This window comes from Heliangelus exortis, chromosome 20 (assembly GCF_036169615.1).
Source record: "Heliangelus exortis chromosome 20, bHelExo1.hap1, whole genome shotgun sequence".
Classification (NCBI taxonomy): Eukaryota; Metazoa; Chordata; class Aves; order Apodiformes; family Trochilidae; genus Heliangelus; species Heliangelus exortis.
Window position 1 is genome coordinate 4,401,697 of NC_092441.1, and position 20,716 is coordinate 4,422,412.

Below are 20,716 nucleotides of genomic sequence, written 5' to 3' on the forward strand. Positions count from 1 at the left end.
AACAAACCTGTAGAAATGAAAATTCTACATGAAAATGTAGATATGAAATCAGGCTCCCACTGTTACCTTTGTGAACCACAGGAAATCCTGCATAACTGAACTAGTGTGAGAGTCATCAATTTCCACAATTGGGATTTGATCTTCATTGGTTACTAATAAATTGTCTTTGTAGAAAAATATAACAGATAAGTAGAGTCCCCTAGAGAAAGAAGGAAACATTGTCAAACACCATTTGTATCAGTTCACAGCCACGTGAGACTACAGGAATCTAAGAAATTATGACACTGACATCAGTTTTAGTATGGATTTTGCCAGGGTAAACAGTACACAGTGGAGGCTTTATGCCTTATAGAAATCAGAAATTTTACCAAAACTTCTTATCATTAATGGGCTTAGTTCTGCCCTTGTTTACTTCAAAGGAAATCTGAAATAACTCAGCTGAAATCAGGTGGGTTATTATGGATTTACATTAGTGTAATTGAGTGTAATTTGGCCAGCATATCTGCAAAACTGTTTATAGAGATCATTCCTTTCAATATTTACCCTTGCAATTAGTTACATACGTTAAGTAGTTGCCTTAGGGAATTTAAAGACTCTGGAGAGCTCTTCAGAAAGAATCAAACTCTTATCAAAATACAAAGAAGAAAAAGCAAACTGAACACTTCTGGCAATAAAAGAAGAAATAATCTGGTATAAGCAACTTCCTTTGCTAAAAGAAATTATCAAGGCTGTGGGTTGTTTGGGTCACACTGGATTGCAAACCTAGCTAAAAATATTAGAGAATTATAGATGTGCTGCTTTTGCCAATAGACTATTAAAACATGTTATTTGAGCCCTGCATTTTATATTATGAATGAAATAAACCCCCCAGTTTCATTACTGAGCAGCAACAGGGGCAGTACTTCCAAACTACTTCAGCAACTGCACTTAGTGTTTGCACAGAATATTTCCCTCTGCTACAATTCAAATCTTCTAAGAGTAACAATGAAAAGACTGTTGATTTCAGTAGAAAATGGAGCATTGTTGTCCTATTGCTTCCCCAGTCTCACACATATGTGATCTTACTAGGTTCATTCTGACTGCAGTTTCATAGGTGGAAGAACCTTCACAAACCTTTCTAAGGTGCTTTTCACTATTACAGATAAACAATGACTGCTGGCTACAGCTCAGGAAGTTTGGAAGATAAAATGAATTACCAACCTTTTCAGAGTCTTCACAAACTTGTTTGATGAATGGAACAGGTGCTTCAAGCTCCTGGAAACTGATTGCTTGCGACCAGCATTCTGTAATTTAGAACTTTCTAAAATGGAGAATAAAAAGCAAACCAAAGCCAGTACTTAAATTGCAGTTAGTATCTCATAGAGAACCTTTGTCTCTCGAACCACAATACTACATTGCAGTCAGTGCCTACTATGTTTCTTTTGAAAGACATAATTTAGAAACATGTTCAAACACAACATTTTGCTTATATTTTTATGAGCTTAGTGATATGCAAGAGCAAATAATTTCCTTACTCGCAAGCAAACTCAGACTTGGTAAAAATGTTTTATTCCTAAGCAAATATAGCTTGAACTAGTATCAAGTGATCTTAATTTGCAAAATAGATGTGAAGTTTGCAGGTGGTCTCAGAAAACCAAAAGGAGAATCAAACCATCTGTCTACATTGTAGAGTGCTGCAATTCCTCTGTATCTGATCACATATGGCTTGAGCTTCTAAGAACTGAGTAATTGAAGCTCCATCACTAACCCCACAGCATCACCAGTCTGACCTAAGCAAAAGGTTTAAGGAAACCACTAGATTGACCCTCATCTTTCTCTGCATCACATTAAATGCACATGCTTTTCTTTGGATTTTTTTTCCCCCCATCACAACAATTTCTACTCACCTGTATTGCTTCAGAGCTTTCACAGTTACATTTGCCCCCTAATAATCTGGAATCCAAGGAGGGGGTGTTAAACTCATTTATTCACCTCCTGTCAAAGCTGAGACCTGCTGGCTGCCTGCAAGAATCTCTGGACCAGCTCTCTCAAGAGAAGAATTTTATAACTTCAAATATTTGCCCAGTATTATCAAAAAGGTGGTTAAATTTTTATACATAGTATTATTTTTCATTTTCATGACTTTCACTTAATGCCTTTCTTTCTCTCGTGCACGGCCTCAGTTTCCTTGTAAGCCAAAGCCAAAAAATCCCAGTGGGACTGAAAACTGTGGGAGAGCCACATCCACCTGTGTGCCTGGGGGCAGACTGCAGCAGGGATGCCAATAGATGGCAGTCAGGACCATGCAGGATAGCCCGGTGTGCAACGTGTTGTCACTTGCTGTTAGCCACATATGGCATTTAAAAGGAAGGAGTGCTTAAAACTGTCTGTAAAAGATGATGCAAAAAACCCTCAGTGTCCCTCCTGCTTAATGCTGTTGTAAGAGAAACAGCAAAACCATATTAATAATAATAATAATAATAATAATAATAATAATAATAATAATAATAATAATAATAATAATAATAATAATATTTAATTCTTCAGATGCTTATTGTGATTGGAAAATAAAGAAAAAAAGAAAACTGTATCTGTGAAACTCCATCTCAATTTTCCAGGATCTGGCTGTTTATTTGGATGAGGTATAGATACCCATCCAGACTGAAGTGTGAAACATTTTGAGGGACACCCTCCTCCAGTGGGGGAAAAACATGACTCATGAAGAACTATTTGCTGAAAGCTGCTAATCAGTCTGCTTAGGTGTTTGCAGGGTAACATATTTCCCACTTACCTCCAGTGCAGAATAGGAGTTGTCTATCTGTGTCTCCCTAGTGAGTTCTAAGTTTGAACATTTAAAGAACATCTAAATTTGCTCTTGTCAAAACCCCATCTGTGGAAGTGCTCAACATATTTTAAAATGATGACTAAATTTGCACATTGAAAACCAGAGAAAGAAGACATGTTGTTAGGAATAATTACCTCTGCTGAACAGCAAGTACAAAGAGAACAAGGTTCTATTGGGGGTGAAATCATGCAATTCAGATGTATGAGACTTATTAGATAATCAAATCCATTGTCTTTCCAGTGCAAACTTGTTCTCCATGGCATATTCTCCAACGTGCTGCTCAGCTTAGTTTTAACAGACCAAATCCAGACTGCTCCTTTGATGCAACTTGTTTGTTTGGGGTTTTTTTCCTTAAAAAAAAAATAACTTGTATTTCTATCCATATCTTCTCAGATAATTTTTATTTTACTGTGAATTTTTTTCTGTATATCACAGTAATATAAACAAAACAATACTCTTATCCTACTATTTCCTTCTTCCAAGGTTAAGACCAATTTAGGAATACAAATTTCATTCTAATTGTGCAATTTTTATTTTCTTAAGGACGGATGGAGTGGAGGAGGAAATTGCTGAAGGCAAAAGGAACATAATTCTGTATAAAATACCCAGAGACTGCAGTATTAAAATAAGAAGGCACATTACAAGTGAGATATATGCTATTGGGCTATTCAGTGGTTGGGTTTAGTCCATGGCTTTGCAGAAACCAACAATAAAAGAAATAATGCAAAACTAGATGGAGACTGTAACTTTCCTACACTGCTGTTTGCTTTTGTTTTAAAGTATAGTGTGTCTGGAAGCCAAAACCCATGGAGGTGAGATTAGGGCATAATTTGGGTCTACAGGAAATGGAACACTGTTAATTATTTAACTGATCAATAAATAACAGAGTAATCTTTCTAAAAAAGCACCAGGAACAATGAAATAGGTTTATATTAATAAATGATGCAGCCACACAGCTGTGAGCTGTTTTAAAAGAAGCTCAGGAGTGAACAAATAGTAGCTGAGATTAGAGAATTTCCAGTGATCAGATCAGGAGCACTCAAACCTGGGTTGCAGTCAGCAATTATCTATGAAGGTGCAGGTACAACATGAGCAATTTTCCTCTTCTGAGGTTGGACCTGTCTTTGCAGTTCACTTAAATGCAACAGATACTTAAAAGCAGCCTAAATTGATGTGGAAGAATAAGAAGAAAGTTGCATACTCAGGCTGCTAGCAGGCAGCTGGGGTCTCTGCTCTGGAGGAATGTCTGTTATGCCATTGCTTTGAGAAGGAAGATCATCTGGAATTCCTTGGCCTGTCACTAGGCAAGTGGGTGCCTCTTCTCAAGTGGGGCAGATCTGAAGTCAATGGAATTACTTCAGTGCAAAATTATCTGAAATCTGAGCTCCACAAATCAGCTATCCTGTGGAACAACTAAATATTATTTAGGATGACCCTGAATAAGGAAGCAAATTAGCACAGGATGAGTTAGATCCCATTGAAATCCTACTGGAGAGCATAATACGTGGTTTAGGGCTATACATCAAATATCTGGAAACTTCAAGACAAATTCAAACTCACCTTAAAGCTCCACATTTTTATCACCACAGACAATGGGCAGTGGGATAATGTGCATGGAAACCTAATTTCCCACAGAAGTTAAAGGTGTAAGTAGGGGCCAGATACCTCAAGAGCTTGAGGCCATGATAGATTCTATATTACTTCACCTCAAGGTGATGTGTTATTCAAAAGAAAATTCTGCATCTCCTGAAGAAGCTATTGGCATGGCAGTCATATTACTGAGTGGTATATTTTGGATTACAAAGTCAGGCTCAACAGGTGAAATTAACTTCTTAAATTCCCTACCTGAACTTCTCAGTCTATGGCTGCAAGCCTGCTTTTGTATATTCTCACAAATAATTATAATCTCAACATATTAACATATAATCCAAACATATCCTGTGCTCAGAAATCCTTCTCTTTGTTAAATGCAATAAAACTATGCTCTGCTTGTGAATCAAATTTCAATTAGAACACTTCTATTTTACCTCTCACTTGTCAAGGAAAATATATTTCAAACTCATTTCAGAAACAAAATATCTGGTAAGCATTTACTGAAAAGTTGGGGTTCCTTTCTAAATGAAGCATCACAGAATTACTTAATCCACTCACAGTTGTTTAGAAAGAATGATCTAGAAGAAAAAAAAAATACTTAAAAAATACATTTGAAGTGTTGCCAGGACATACAATTGTAGTAACTCAGTTATGATAGCCTGTAGCATGGTATTATGAAGACAAATGGATGACTGTTGTTTATAATCATCAGGGTTTTCCAGAAGATTAAACATTTGAAAGCAAAACTTCCTAAGTAATTCCCTAGGAGATTTCATAATGTCACAGAGCAGGTTCAAAAGCAACAGCTGATCTAATTCCAAAAGCTCTTAAACTCACTCTACATTCCAGTGTATTCTTCCTGGTATTTTTGTAAGCTTGTTTTCCTCAGCCCCTGCAATGCAAAGCACAGGGCAAAAGACAGGCTGCAGTGCAAAGGCTGAGTGAACAGACTTGGGCAAGAGATCTGTGTGGAATTTGGGCAATTTTGCCCTCCCAGATGACTCTGGAGCACCAGCACTCAGCCTTGCTCTTCCAGTTCCTCTATATTCTGGGACTTTTTGCCTGCTACCCAAGCATCTCAGACCTTTTGGATCAATTACTTTCAGTTTTTACACCTCCCTTGCACTGCTCCTTCACTCTCCTTCAGTCAGCCTGAATGTGACAACCCGGGGAGTGTCACTTATGAACAGCCAAGGTGCCAGGACCCCAAGGTTGAGCCCTGTCTCTGTCTTCTTTTAACAACTTGAACTAATGCAGAGCTTGATTCTACTCTCATCTGTAAACCACAGCAAGTCAGTGGTTGTAAGCAAAATCAAGGATACTCTACATGTCCAGCTATTTACTGACATCCCTAAAGCAAATGAGGAAAACAGAGGTTACAATATTAATGTAAAATCAAAGAAGAGTTGTGGTAAAGAGAAGCATGATAAAAAAATGGATAAATGCCTGAGGAGGTCCATCAGCTTATGAATAACAGCATACACATGCTGGCTTCAATCCCTCTTAGTTGAATCATGCTAATTTACATTAATTAAGACTCTAGCTGAGGCTTATATTATATTATAACCATTATTAGGACTTTTTGATCATATACAGTAGCTTATCTTAGATTGTGGATCAGCCTCCTCCTATTTCACTGAGGTTGATAAGTACCTGAATCAAATTTCAGAGTCAGTGATGTTATAGTTCTCACTTTTTTCTGAAAAACCTTTGTCTTGATTCTTTACCAAAATACTGAAATACAAGGTATTGACATCGGTCATATATTTAAAGCAAGTCCAAAGGCTCTCTTATTATATTATAATCCTGCTTTATCAAAAATATACTACTGTGTAATGCTAGCATTACAAGCAATTATGAGATTTTTAATTTGGTTGGAGGCAAGGGTGTTGCTTAAGCTGACTCCATCGTGTAGCACTGCCACATGTAAGCTCCCACATCCTCTTTCAGACATGCAATAAAATCTTTTGAGCTAAACGGATTTTCTATATTGTTGTTATTTATTATTTAAGGAAAAGGAGCTAGGGAATCTACAACAGAGTTGTCTGTACTATGCTTTGAGACTGGGGTTAGTTTCTGGAGCAATGAAATTTTATAAGAACCAGGCACTGGTGTCAGATTCTCAAAAGGAGGGATTTTCTGCATGTTGTTTATAACTGCTTCTGTTCTGGGCTGGTATGTCAGTAAAACAATTTATACTAAGAATATTCTCAGATGTTCCATCACTTATTCCCTGTTGACTAGGAAGGTGGCCTGAAAGGCCTGAGACATGCACAAACTTCAGTAAGGAAAAATGTACCAAGGAAAAAAGGCTTCTCTAACAGCAAGAAAAAGCTATGCAAGAGATAGAATGCATCATCTGTATTTTCAGTACAAGACCACCTGCAAGTGATAATGCTTGTATGAATTTTAATTAGAAAAACAACATTTTCTTGCAATATCTCATTTCCTTTTCCAAGCAACATAGCTGAAGTGTTTAAGTTGCTATGGTTACAGTGGGTTGTGTCAGACTGTGGATCATCATGATAGTGACATATTTGCACACACAGAACAAAGGCTGCATCTTTCCACTTCGCCAGATGATTTGAGCCCCAAGTATTTCTGGGATTTTAAATTAATTGATGCAACTTGACATAACAGTTATGTAGGTGAAGAAAAAGGAAAACTTCACGGTAGTTCAGCTGTTAAGTTTAAAATCAGTTCCTTTGCAATGAAGCATTATTCCAGTTAGAAGTTTATTTTAAGAAAATCAATAGTACTTTTCAACAACCCATATAGAACTGGAGTTTTTATATATGCTTGAAACAGAATGCCAAGATGTTACCTTGGCTCTTGAGCTATTAAAGGCACAGTCTGTTTCTCATGAATGAAGAGCAAAGAGCTGGCTGGAGAGATGTGTACTCTCTCTTGGTTTGATCCATTCTATTTGAAAATGTAGCAATCTTATCTTCCCACTGCACTGTGCAAATATTTTTCATTACAGATTGGCATCACATCCACCAGAGTACTTAGTATCTTCCATTTGGAGGCAGCCAAGTTCCCTCTTTTGATCTGAAACAGTTGTTAACTCTCAAAAGTATGTCTTTATATTAAAAAAACCAGAGAGATTCTTGAAACATTTTAGTGGAACCCTGTGTGAAACTAATTTGTAGGAACAAACAAATCAATAGGTGTGCAGGGTACAGGGAGAGAAAGGGAGTGTCTGTGCGGGGGTGCATTCTACCTTTCAGATGTTCTCATCCGAATAATTTCAAGGGTTAAGAGCAAGATAGCACGCTAAAGTGATTCCAGATGGGCCAATATTAATATCTTTCTTTTCCTGATGAATGAGAAGGTATGACCTAGTTAGAAAACTGCTAAAATTACAGGCGCCACAGAGGCTTCAGCTGGTGCCCTACCACACAGATCTTTATCCTCACCTCTGCAATTGTAATGCTGATGAGCTGCTCGAACCTGGTGCAGGAGACGTTCCAGGGCCTCAGTGTGTCCCCTGTGCCGAGGTTCTCTTCCACTGTAGTCCTTCCAGTCTATTGCACAAAAGAAATAAACAGAAATGAAACACAAAGAAGGAGGAAGTTTTAAAATATTTTCTTGCTTCTGATACTTGGCTTTAGAGGAGTTTTACATCTGGGCACACAGGAAAAAAAAAAAATAGGCAGTTGTTTTGAAGTCTGCTGTTGTTACTTGTATAATGTTTCCTTTCCCTTGTGCCAGCTAGGTAATTAATCATGATGATTATTAACAAAGAGCTCACAAACTGCTCCTAGAGGCTCCTGTACTGACTGACAATGGAGATTTCTCTTCAGTGCACAAATGGCCTCTCTTGCTGTAGTGCTCTCAGCCTGTGCTCACACTCAGCACCTCACCAGGATCACACTATTGCTGCTTCTGAGTTTTGTTGAGACATCAGGAGGCTAAGTGACTCTCCTACAGCTATATAGGAAGGAAACCAATTGAAAAATAAAGAATGAGCATCTTCCTACGTCCAGAGCCATCTCTGCAGCCAAAGAAACAGGCACCGAGTAAAAACACTTCTGAAAATCTGCTCCCAGCAGGGGCCTGGACAAACGCTGGCAGCTCCTGCCCTGGAGCCCACAATCTGCTCAGCACTGCACTCGTGAGGCAAGAACCTGCCCTGTCTGGCCCACAGATCTTAACCTACAAAAGACTTTGTTTTCATTCCTTTGCTGCCAGCTACATCTCAATCTCTGTTCTAAAAAATAGACAAGTCTCATCACAAAGAGGAGGATGAAACCGTGTGGATCAGAGAGCAGCTTTTTAATTCCAGGCTTGACTACTTTCATGCAATGGTGGATCAAGGTACTAAGAGACCTGTCTGCAAGGGATTTCTTCCATCATGCTGGCATAGAGGCCACATACATATTCACAGCCACCAAAAAACAGTTTGCTCACTCACTAAATATACAAATCTAGTTTCTAATGCAAGCTTGGAGTCAAGCATTCCTTCCAATGGGCTTGCTGTGCCAGGGTTATAAATATGTATTTGCTGCCATGTAGAATAGCAGCCCCATGAAAGGGTGGAAAGAGAAGACATTTGCTGTCCTGATAGCTTGTGGGCAGTTGGAACAGCTGCAGAGTGATTGTCCTGAATGTTGGATGCTCCTGCAGGGATCAAGGGAAGGCTGAATTAACAGCTCTGTGTGGGGAAGCCAGTTCTTAGATCTCCATTGAGCAGCCAAGAGGAACCAACTGGAATTCCTCAATCTCAACATGCTTTGGTGTCATCAGTGGCAGTGGTTCAAACAACCTCATGACTTCTCTATCCCAGTGTTTCCAAACTTTTTGAGCCTCCAGATTGCTGTCTACCTTAAAAATGACATGGAAATCAGACCAGCTCCCCTCATTGTCATGTATATTGTAACATATTGAAACAAAATGGGACAACGATACTGCAAGAGTACCATTTATCCAATCCTCTCCATTATGAGTACTGAGAGTAGGTACAGCTTGCTTTATTTCCTCACATTAGCATGCAAATCTATTAACGTTTCATCAGTCTAATGAAAACAAGTGCTAATGCAATAAAATGAAAAGTTCCACTTCACTGCTTTAATCAATACAAAGAAAGCTGTAATATGCTGAGCCAGTTTGGCAGTGAAAACTGAGTCTTGAAAAGCAAATAACAATACAATGTGATTATCATAGATTAAAAATTACAAATGAAAAGCCATAGTCCTAATGGAGCTGAGAAAGCCAGTCACAGGTTTGGAAAGGGGGGCAGGCTTCTGGACATGGCAGGGACATTTTAGTGCTTATGGGCTGGATGCTACCAACACGTGTGTGCACAATGGAGAATTTTACACAAAGGATGCTATAAGAATGGCCCAGTGAATGGGACCTGTAATGTCACAAGGCAGAAGAGGAAACTACAGATGATATATGTTTGGTTCTAGCAGCTCAGGTTTTGATCTGTTCATGTACTGACAAATGAAGTTTTATCTAGCAGAACTCTATTAAGAGAAATGAAGGTCAGAATACTTCTCATTTTTCTTAAGTGTCAGTGACTACATGACAATGTTCTATTGAAGGACTGGAGAAGAATAAAAGAGAAGACAAATGTATGAACATACCTGATTATTTTGCTTAGTTTTGGGGGTAGAAGGAGTTGAGTTCTATTTATTTATTTCACTCCAACAATCAAATAATGAGCCAGAATATTTGACTTTTTATGTTCTCTGAAGAAGGAGAAATTCTTACAAAGCAACCCCACTGATGAAACCAGGAGGGCAGATAAACTCAACTTACTTGAAGGAGAAGCAGATGCAGGAGTAGATTTGCGTGGGGGTCCCCATCCTCTCATGTTGTAAGCTGAAACACGGACATAAAACCTCTGGCCCTGCAGATGGAAAGAAAAAGGAGTCAGAACTTTTGACTCAAAATCTTGGCTGTAATAACTGCAGACAAGTCCCTCTCAAAGATGTTTTCTTTGAAAAACCTGAATAGCTTTTAGCAGCGTGACACGATGACAGATTGGCACATGGTACAAAGAATTCAGGACAGGTGATCTGCTGAGGGGTAACAGAACAGAACAACTCCAACTGACAAACCACAATCTCTTCTACCAAAGTGGAACCCTGGGAACTCTCACAATCACATTTCAGGAACAGGCACTCCCTTTTTCCTAGTGCATTTAACAGTCTCTCTACCAGAATGGCAGAAGCTTCATTTGGCTGCCACTGATTTCAGTTAGACCTTTATCACTGATTATGATGCATGAATCTAGGGCAATGGAGAGCACTTCTGAAAGTCTAACTTTTATATTGATTTATTTATATTTTATTTATATATATTTTATTTATTTATATTTTATATTGATATATTTGATTGCACAAATGGTTCTGAGCAGCCTGTAGGAAATAGACTTTCAAACATATGGTCAAAATTATTCTGCTTGAGAATCCATATGAATTGTTACCAGTTTTCTCCAATGCTGACCCAGTTATCATCAGTATAAAATATTTATTAAAAATAAATAACAAAAATTAAAATGATTGCCAGGAACCTATGTGTTCCTGCAAGAAGCAGAAGAGAAAGAACTCTGAATTTAGCTATTATTGGTCAGCACAGTCAGGACTAGATCTTCCAGAAGGCTTTGATCTTCACTAAGATTATCCTGTGATCCAGAAAGCAGCAGCTTTCATTCCAGTGTTTTCTGATTTCCCCAGGCATGACAACTTATAAAACACTTCATGATGTCTGTCTATTCATTTGTGACTTTTGGATTATGGATACCAGACCTATGATTATACTTAATGATTTGAACTTGTTGCTAAAAGAAAGGGGCTCTAGAGTTATTACCAACAGGCACAGTTGCAAATTATCAGTGTCTTTGTGTCACTGGGGTGATGAGGGGCATCAAGGTCTAATTGAGTCATTGGATACTTACAGTTCTGAGACCTGAAATGGTGCACCTCAAAGACTGAAGATTATCCATGATTATTTCACCAACCAAAGGAGAAAAGTCTTCTGAAGAGCTCCATTCCACTAGGAAAGAAATAGCAGGTGAAAGCCAAATCAGACACCAGTCCAAGTAAGGAAATCAAAGTACTTGAATCACTCACAGGTTAAGAGTTCTCCCAGCAGTTTCCCATCCCATGTGGGTAATATAAGCTGTGTTTAACAATAATGTTTAGCAAAACATCACACAATAATCAAATTATATCTCTGTGTGTGAGAGAGAAAAGTAAAATATTGCTCAAAAGCTTTTTGGGAAGGAATGCTTAAAAGTACACTGCAATACAAGTTACATTGAGTCAACATTTGCCCTCCTTTAAACAGTTTTTTAGAGAAAGAGAAGTAGTGGAAAAAAAGTATATTTGGACCTGCTGATACCATTTGGCAGTTTATACATGCAAACCAACAAAAAGTACTGTTTGCAATTGGATCTGCCAAGGTAGGCATGGGCAGAGAGTCCTTTTGGCTCCAGAGGACTACAAAACACCTCACCTGGACTAATTTGTATCAAAATACCCTCCTTGGACCAGATAGGACACTGACTGGAGTCTCTTTGGTTTCTGTGGGTTCTGGCTCTCTAGTCCAAGCCTGGTTCTGATGTGGTCAAATCAAATTACAGAGCTCCACAGGAATCTATTAAGTTGTATCCACTTTGGAGGTGAATTAAATGGTGCTGGGCTGCCATGTCCCTCCCAACCTGTCCCACAACCCAAATGACAATGGGTACCTTCACCCAAGTGGCCCCACCAACCAGTACAGATGGCTCCTAGTCCTGCTTGAGAGGTTATGGAACTGGTAGTCCTGCTGCCAGTATCTTCCTCAGAACTGCAGTAATGAATATGCATGTAAAACAGAACCAAACAGACTATGAAGAGCTACAAGGTGATTTTTAAAAAAGCAGCTGGGGAACTGATGGCTGCAAGTAGGAAACCAGCCTCGTTTTCTAAAATTATACTTCAGGAATAATTGGTATCATGATTAAAGTTAAGGTTAATCCTAAAATTTTATCTCTGGGATTTAGTAATTTGTAGCTTCAGACTCAAATTTCCAGGAAAATCTATCAAAAAGTAGTAAGATTAATTCCTTAAATTATTCCACTGTAGACATGGGAAAATACCATTTTTCTAGATTTATACCAATCTAGAGAATTTAACCTGAAACGTTCCCTTTTAGCTTCACAAAATAGCTTTAGATACTTTATTACTGGAGTCAATAATTAGGTCAGAAGGTATAGGAATTTTTGTGTCAGGATGTGGAACTTTCATCTCCTGGCTGTGCCATACTGATATTTTCATATTAAAAGAAAAAGGCTTCATATATTTTTTTTGTGCAGCATATACAACATTTAACTGCCAACACATTTTTCTAAAATGCCAAGTATCAATAGCACAACTCCTTTTTCCTTTCTAACCTGGTTTCTCCTTTTCTGTGATTGCAGTTTGTGCAATGCACAGCATGTTCTGCAACATTTTTGTATTTGCTGCAGTGAAAAGGGAATTGTTTTTTCTATTGTCTTTGACCTTTTCTTAGTGTACATTTTTCTGCTTTTCCATGGGTTTTAAGTGCCTAATTACTGCCACCTCTAGCGGAATATCTCTCTGTACATTAGAAAGAAAATTTAGAGACTGTTACAGTTTTATGTTGTAGGATTCTGTTGACAGCTTAATTCTATGTACCACTGAACTTGAGGCCCTGTTGGTTTCCATTGTAAACCATGATTATCAGGGTTTGTAACTCCACTGTATCAAATCACTGAGGACTTTGTTAGAAACTTAGACATGATGCCTGTTTTCCAGAGGAATAAATTGGAGAAACCCTGTTTGAACTGCTGAACATGTTATCAAACAGGCTTGCATCACTTCAGATACCATTTTTTCTGTAATGTAAAGCAAGATATTGTCACTCAAGACAGATTCTGCCAAGAAATCCTGGCTTCACTGAGATCCCCAGGCATGACCAACTGCTCCACAGCACGAGGGCAGGGGTAAGGTTGCATTTTAGCCAGCACGAAACAAAAGCCAAGGGTGACATAAGGAGCTTTAAGCTGCTTTTAAGTTTTCCAATTTTTTCGCTGATATAGACTGAATATATATGTGTGTGGATAAACATACACATACTTATAAACATTATATACACACACTTATAAAGCTCACAATTGGAAAAAACCCTGCCTCCCAGTTTCAATAAAAAAATACCATAGCTGAAAAATAAATATTTTTTGAACAGCTGTGTTGGAATAGTGCCTTCTTTCTCCCCTTGTTTCAAAGTACTTCTGAAAACATATCTACAGGAAGCATTGAAGCATATCTGTCATAAGAGGACTTCACAAGTTTTGGAATTTTTTGCTTACTTTTGATTTTCACCATCTTTTTTCTGCATGATTCTACTGATTCAAGTGTGTAGAGGATGATATGATGCAGTTTTAAAGGAATGCAAATTGACTTAAGTAATTTATTATTAATTTTATATCTCCTGCTATACATTGCCAGGTTTCTACCATACTGGTTGTCTAAAAATAGTACATAATACTCTACTTATTCATTGGGGTTTAAACCTTTTAAAAGTACGTGAATAGAAGTGTCCCTATTTTCTGTATGGGAAAATGAAGGCAAGGAGAAGTAAAATATCTTGTTCACACAGCAGGCTCAAAATAGCAAGAGACAAACCCCTGTGAACTATATTCCATTTATTAGCCAGTGTTACTCCCACTTTATAGCTGTGTGGGATATATATAGCTCTTTCTAGTACCAATATAAAGCTGCACATCCATCCATGTCTTACCCTTGTGATTAAGGTGAATCTAAAAATTACGTGACTTTGCATGATCATGAAGAGTTTGCTAAATCTTTGCCTTTCTGAGAGAGAGTTCTGGGAGAGATTGCTCTGATAGTAAAAAATTTTTTAAAAAATCAACCATTTGACTCCAAGGTACTTGGGACTTTAAGGAAGAACAAAAGGCCAAGTAACCTCAGCACTTGAACCGCTGAATAGAAAAATGCTCGAGCATAAAAAACCCTGAAGATGAAGAGGATCCTTTATAAGAGCCCAGGAACAAGAGCTGGTCTTGTAGCCTGCACCAACTGTGCTGTAAAGGACCTGAAAGCTGTTGGGTGAATTAAGGATGGAGCATGTTCCAGTCCTGCTCTGAACACCCCAAAGGGCTGCTTTGTTGTGAACACTGAATGTCTTCGCTGTTGCGGCTTTCCATCTGACACTTCACGTTATGTCAGAGCAGGGTTTTTTGTGTGTTTAATATATTGGTGACTATGTGTTTTAATGAAGGTGCCCTGTATTCCAGAGCTAGCAAATGCACGATGTGTTGCTGCGGTCGCCAAGATAAGTAGTAATTTTTAAATAAACAGCAGTATAAACAGTTACATAAAACTCATGTAAATTGCTGGCACATAATTTTAGACTGGCTTAAGTTATGTAACTTGCTTGCGGCCAAGTTGTGTGTGTTTTTTTTTTTTTTATTTTTTTAAATACTCAATTCATGCATTTTAAAATAAAGGGAGAAGCTTATTTTCACCTGTTTCTTTCCCACTCCCTACATTTCTGTTATATTGAGCACACCTCAAACAGCCTATCAGAGCCTGACAGACAGAGGAGACAAAGCAAAGGCAGGAAACGCCTCCTCACCCTGTTGCAGCTTCACTCTGGAAAGTGCATTCTCCTGAGTCAAGCAAATAGCCTGAGCCACAGTAGAACTTGCCACTCCACTTAAATTACTCCCTGAATTGCTGAGTAGGTTTATGAGACTGAAGGATATGAGTTCTGTTGCTAAGCTGGGTCTGCAGCATAGTGAACTGAGCTGGGGTTCTGGGTTTTGTTCTTGCTTTTGCTACTGACTTACTGTGTGCCCTCGGCCAAAGCACTGTGGAATTATGGCTTGTAAACCAGATCTTAATAGCAAGGATTCTCTCCCTTTTCTTCCCAGGACTTAGGCTGAAGGACACTGTGATCTTGTGTTTCCAAGTACCTCCAAACAAATAATTGCTCTGTTCAGTAGCTTCATTTGAAATGTAAAACTGAAAGAGAGCACTAACAGCTAGAGACCACTTCACACCATCTTTTTCTGCCTGGTGATACTTTTGAAATAATGTTGCTAATTTACACTCCTGTTTGATTTAAGGATATTGAACAATGCCATTTGTGTGAATAAAATCAGGATGAGGTATCTAGAAGTGCAGTAGACAGCATCACCAGCTCAGATGGAGAATATTGTCTGCAGTATTTGGTCAGCTCCTCCTCGCTGCCTTGAACTCTTCTTCCCAGTCTGAATTAAAAAGGGAGCCCATTTGTGCAGATTGGGGTTCAGGCTTTGTTCATGCCTCTATCATGTCTGGAAAGTCTCCAAAGAATGGTAGAAGAAAGGGAAGTCATACCAGCTGCATGGAATTGGCTGCATTCTGCTTGCTGAGACTGTAAACAGGGACAATATGAGATGAGCCACAGCATTTACAAAAGGGACAGGTGAACTTTTCACTTGTTTGTTTACGGACACAAACTGGGATTTACTACATGCCTGAGGGACTTACACATATTGCTGTGCAAACACAGAAGTTAAAATAGTGAAGTCATGGCCTGAGACTATGATTTGTAGATGCTACTTAAACTAAAACCTGAGCTCCTAACTGCTCCAAATACCAGGGTAGTTTTGAATCCTATAAATTATTTCAGTTATTTGTGTAATCTTATTCAAGACTCTTTGTACTGGATCAGTAGAAATATCAATAAGGCTGAAGATGAATGAACAAGATGCAAACAAACAGCACTGTGACCACTTGGAATAACTAAAGCACTGCTCTGTTCTGCAGTGAAAGAGCTACAGGTGGATTTCAGGGTTTCTGATCAGAACAACATTCAGAGCATTCCTAGAATATTTCCTAGTGAGCACATCTTCATTTGAAACCACTGCAAAGCTTCACAATACTATTCTCAGATATTTTTTAAATAATTAATACTTCATCTGCAGTAAAGCTGCTTTCCAAACAGCTGTGGGCTCCTTTATGCCTGCTAAGAATAACTGATCATGTTAAATAACCTCTCCTGTGGCCCTGTTTCTGCATATTCCTTTGACCCAGGCCAGAATATTGTATTTTGTGTCTCAGGATGGGTGCCAAAGAAACACCTTTGCTTGGTTGTGGTCTCACTAGTTCATGTTATTGCAAATCTATACTACATAAATGATTTATAAAATATTATTTTTATTGCATTGTAATAACTTTCTCATCAAGAGAAAATAATAAACCCAAATTGACTGTTTTATCTCAAGTAATTTTTGGTGTTTTCTAAGTACTAGCAAGTATAAGAAGGAGCTTTTTCCTTTTTGTTAGTGAAAATGATATTTCTCACTAACATTTTATAACTAAGCAAATGTGCCATGTGGTTGCATATTGCCTTCCAGTGTGGGCCAGTGATTAAAAAGCTGCAGTGCATTGTAATACCAGGCAAGATTTGTGTCTCAGCCCTGCAATGACAAATATATCCCACTCTGGCTGTGAAAAGAAAAGTGGGAGAAAATTCGTGTTAGAACTGTGAAGGGGACTGGAAAAGAAGTGGAGTTCTTATGCAAAAGCTTCACATCTTACAAAGGTATAACAAGCCTGGCTCCAATTCTGTGAATTTCCACTCCCAATAGGGATGTTTTACTCATAGAATCTATGTAACCAAAGAGAGTGGGGAACCTTATGAATTTAAGGACTACTCATTTGTGTGAAGACTGGATGGGTTAAGCTCAGCTTCTCCCTAAACATTATACATTCAAATCTAAGTAATAATGAGCAGTAGGGTAAATGCAAACAAAAAGTAATCACAATGTACAAGACAAACCAGAACACTGCAGAGCACTTTGAACAAAGCAAGTAAATACACAAACCCTAACTCAAGTGATCTGTTTAATGGGATTCTGCTGCTTTTCTTCTGGTTTTCCTGTAGTATATTTTTAAAGAGGGCCTTAGCTGCATAGCTGTGAATGATATTTAATGCTTTTATTTTATTACAGACTAATCCCTACAGTAACTTAAAGAGCTTTTACCTTTCCCTAGCACTGCAGACAGGTGTTGCAGGCAAAACATTCTCACTTTGGGGAACTGTTAATTTATTGCCCATTGACACAAACTTCTAATCATTCATTCAGAGGGAGAAGAAAGAAAATATAAACAATTAAACAAGCATTTAAGTGAACCACTTAAGTGAGCCTTTCCCAGGCTCAGCTTAGGCTGAACACCAATCCTCCCCCTTTCCTACTGCCACCTTCCCTTGTCTCCACTCATGACAGGGTTTTCCACAGTGTTTGGAGCAAGCCAGGCACCTCCTGACCACCTCCCACCCCTCTGGGCCCTGCCTGCTGAAACCTGCCCCAGAAACCCAACACAACAGTCAGGAGTGAGCTAAGTGGGTGCTCATGTGTGAACTCATTGGGTGCTCAGACATGTGTTAATAGGGTGCTCATGTGTGAACCAGCTGGGTGCTCATTAGCAAATTAAATGGGTGCTTATGCATGAACTGATGGGGTGTTCATGCATGAACTCATTGGGCACTCATGCATGGGAACAGAAAACCCTGCAATTTATGCTCAGTGCATGAGGTAAGAGCTTGAAGCAGATCCAAAGGCTTGATTCCAAATTTAAATTCATTTATCAGTTCTGTGGGTCAGCTCTAATTACTAGACCAGCATCAGGTTCTGGTTGGAGAGGAAAACTCTCTCTGTTTGGGACTCTCTGCTTGTAAATGGTCCAGAAAGTCCATGACAGAGCTGAGAAGACTTCAGACAAAGTGGAGAGCAGGGAAATTGCCACAACCCCTCTGAAGACATTCTGCTGTTTGAGGCTCCAGTGAGGAAGCTTTCCCAAACCCATGAATCAAAGGATCTGTTAAAGACAGAATCTGAAAGTTTTGAGGCCCAGTCCTGTTACTGACCATAAGAAATTCACCTCTTCTCTACAGTACCTATGAACTGAAAGCTATAATGCTCAGCCCTATACAAATAAATGTTAACAACACTTATTAATTCTAGTAAGTCCAAGCAAATGTAAAGGGTAAAGCAGTGTCTGAAACTCAGCAACATCATAATATGAACCTTTTTTTCTTAGACACAAAAGACAGACAAAACCAGAGACTCTATGTCTGGGTTTTCTCATAGCCACTCATCTTGAGCTGCTGTTCAAAATCCTTATAAAACACAAAGCAGGAGGAAAGAATGAGTTGAGTAACTGGTGTCTGATCAACTCCATTAGTTAATTACACCATCACTTAATATGTGATCCATGTTCAAAGGTGGTTACATAACAAGCAAAAAATAGAAGTTCTTAAAGTTTAAGTCCTACACATACTACAGAATTGACAGGACCTAGAAATAGAAAGGTTTAATGTTTTAACATTTATACATTTCTGTACTTGCTAGGCATAAAAATAGAAGTAAAATTGCAAAGTCCTGTTAGCTACCAAAATGTAATGTGCAAATAAAGTGCCCAGGAGACCTAATAAAATGCCATAAATGGACTCCTGTAAAAAATATCAGACCACACCTATTCAGCTGGATAAATCCAAATGTCTTACAAAGAAATGTATTATCTTTATTTATTTAATAGACTAAGAACCATTTTAGGGAAAGATAGAATGAGTTTCAAAATGCACAAAGAAACTCTGAATAATAAGTGATCAAGTTGAGTGCAGTATAAACTGGAACAGGATCAAGCAGTGACATCTACTTCAGAAAGATGCATAGATATTAACATTAAAACACTTCATTTTTGTCCCTAAGATTCACATCTACAACCATTTCTGTCTATAACTAGGTTTTTCCTAGAAATCAAAGAAAGCACAGGCTTGCTGTCTTCTGCTCTGTCACTGCTAAGTGAACAGTTAGCTGCTGCCCAAGTGGGGAAAAAATGTATAGCAAATAATATATGTACTTAGGTCTTTGTGAAGGCTCTATTACACCAGACAGCTCTGTCTGGACCCAAACCCTCTGCACACTTCTAGAGGGATCACTGCAGGAAGTCTGCTATGGAACAAACCCAAACTTGATCAAACCTGCAAAGTCAATTCTTGATAGACAACTCAAATACTTGCTTACAAAACATATACTATTTGCTGTTTTTACATGCTCACAGGGACCAACAGAAGCCCATACTAAATTATAAGATTATCTGGTTGTGAAAGAATTAGTAAAACATGCAGGACCACACAAAAATTGTAGCTATTAAAAAAAAAACCAAAACTTCCAGGTTTTCCACACTGAAATTTTAAATGAAAAATTTCCCCTGACACTGACATGTCAACTGCAAATCTCAAGTACAGGTATTTTTTGAGCTAAAGAATGAGTATCAAGCAGGCCCAAGCTGGCAGGCATCTTCATCCCATGATCTCAGGTGTTGATCCATAATAAAAAGGTGTCTCTGTTCATCCTTAGGTGAGACTTCCAATGGTAACACCAAACTGACTCAGCCTCTGCTGGACAGAGGTGTTTGTCTGAACCCAACCTATTTTGTGCAGCCATGTGGTAGCAACAAACCACATATGCTGCAGATCTGCTACTACATATCTAGTTAGGACTGAACCAGCAATTTAAAGACAATGGAAATTATTCTCATGCAAAATAATTCTGAAATGAGCCACAAATTTCCTAGGAAGAAGGGAGGCAGGAAGTAGATTTTTGCCAAAATTTAAGCAAGTTATAAATTCTTTGTTCCTGATCTCAGGTTATTTTGGTTTTTAGAGTTCCACTAACATTGAAGACAAAAAAACCCAAAACTCTATTTGGAACAGAAGTCCTAGAAGGCAGCTGGGCAGTCCTGGAAACATGAAATATTCTGCTACAATAACAAACCAAAAACAAAGGTAACAACTGCTAAAGTGGCCCAGACATCTTAGCATCACTATCTGGAAAATAACTTGGCACCCAAATCCACAGCTTCATCCAAACAAAGAGAAGATCAGCTCTGTTTGCTACATCAAACATGGCTCACATTTTTTTCTCTCTTCTTTCTAAAATGTAAATAGTTCCAGCCTCTTAAATAAATGAGCTCAACTTTGGTTATACAAGTTGTTTCATTTTTTCTCCAAAAGGGGATATAGATGTTTGTTTAAAAATTGTAAATAAAATATAAATGGAGATTTTCCATTGCACAGTGATCCTTTCCTGTAGGTAATGATCAGCACTGGGTCGATTTTTTTTCCTTATCCTACACTTGGGGATCACAGCATTGTTATGGCTTCTTCTGAAGGGAAATTTATGAAAAAAAAATGCAATAAGGGGGGCTTTACTACTTATTCACTGTGAAAGCAAAACAATAAGGTTTAAAAATGCAAAGAAAATAA

The 20,716-nt window shown here is 38.3% G+C and overlaps 1 protein-coding gene across 1 annotated transcript in view; it reads right to left on the reverse strand.

The window, feature by feature from the left end:
- Nucleotides 1–20,716, reverse strand: part of ANKFN1 (ankyrin repeat and fibronectin type III domain containing 1) — a 53,982-nt gene that overhangs the window by 20,360 nt on the left and 12,906 nt on the right. Inside the window, exons 5-9 of the mRNA XM_071764193.1 lie at nt 11,325–11,422; nt 10,184–10,274; nt 7,837–7,944; nt 1,201–1,300; nt 67–199 (exon numbers count right to left, since the gene is read on the reverse strand). Coding sequence (XP_071620294.1) covers nt 67–199; nt 1,201–1,300; nt 7,837–7,944; nt 10,184–10,274; nt 11,325–11,422 — 530 coding nt within the window. The remainder of the gene's footprint in view (nt 1–66; nt 200–1,200; nt 1,301–7,836; nt 7,945–10,183; nt 10,275–11,324; nt 11,423–20,716) is intronic.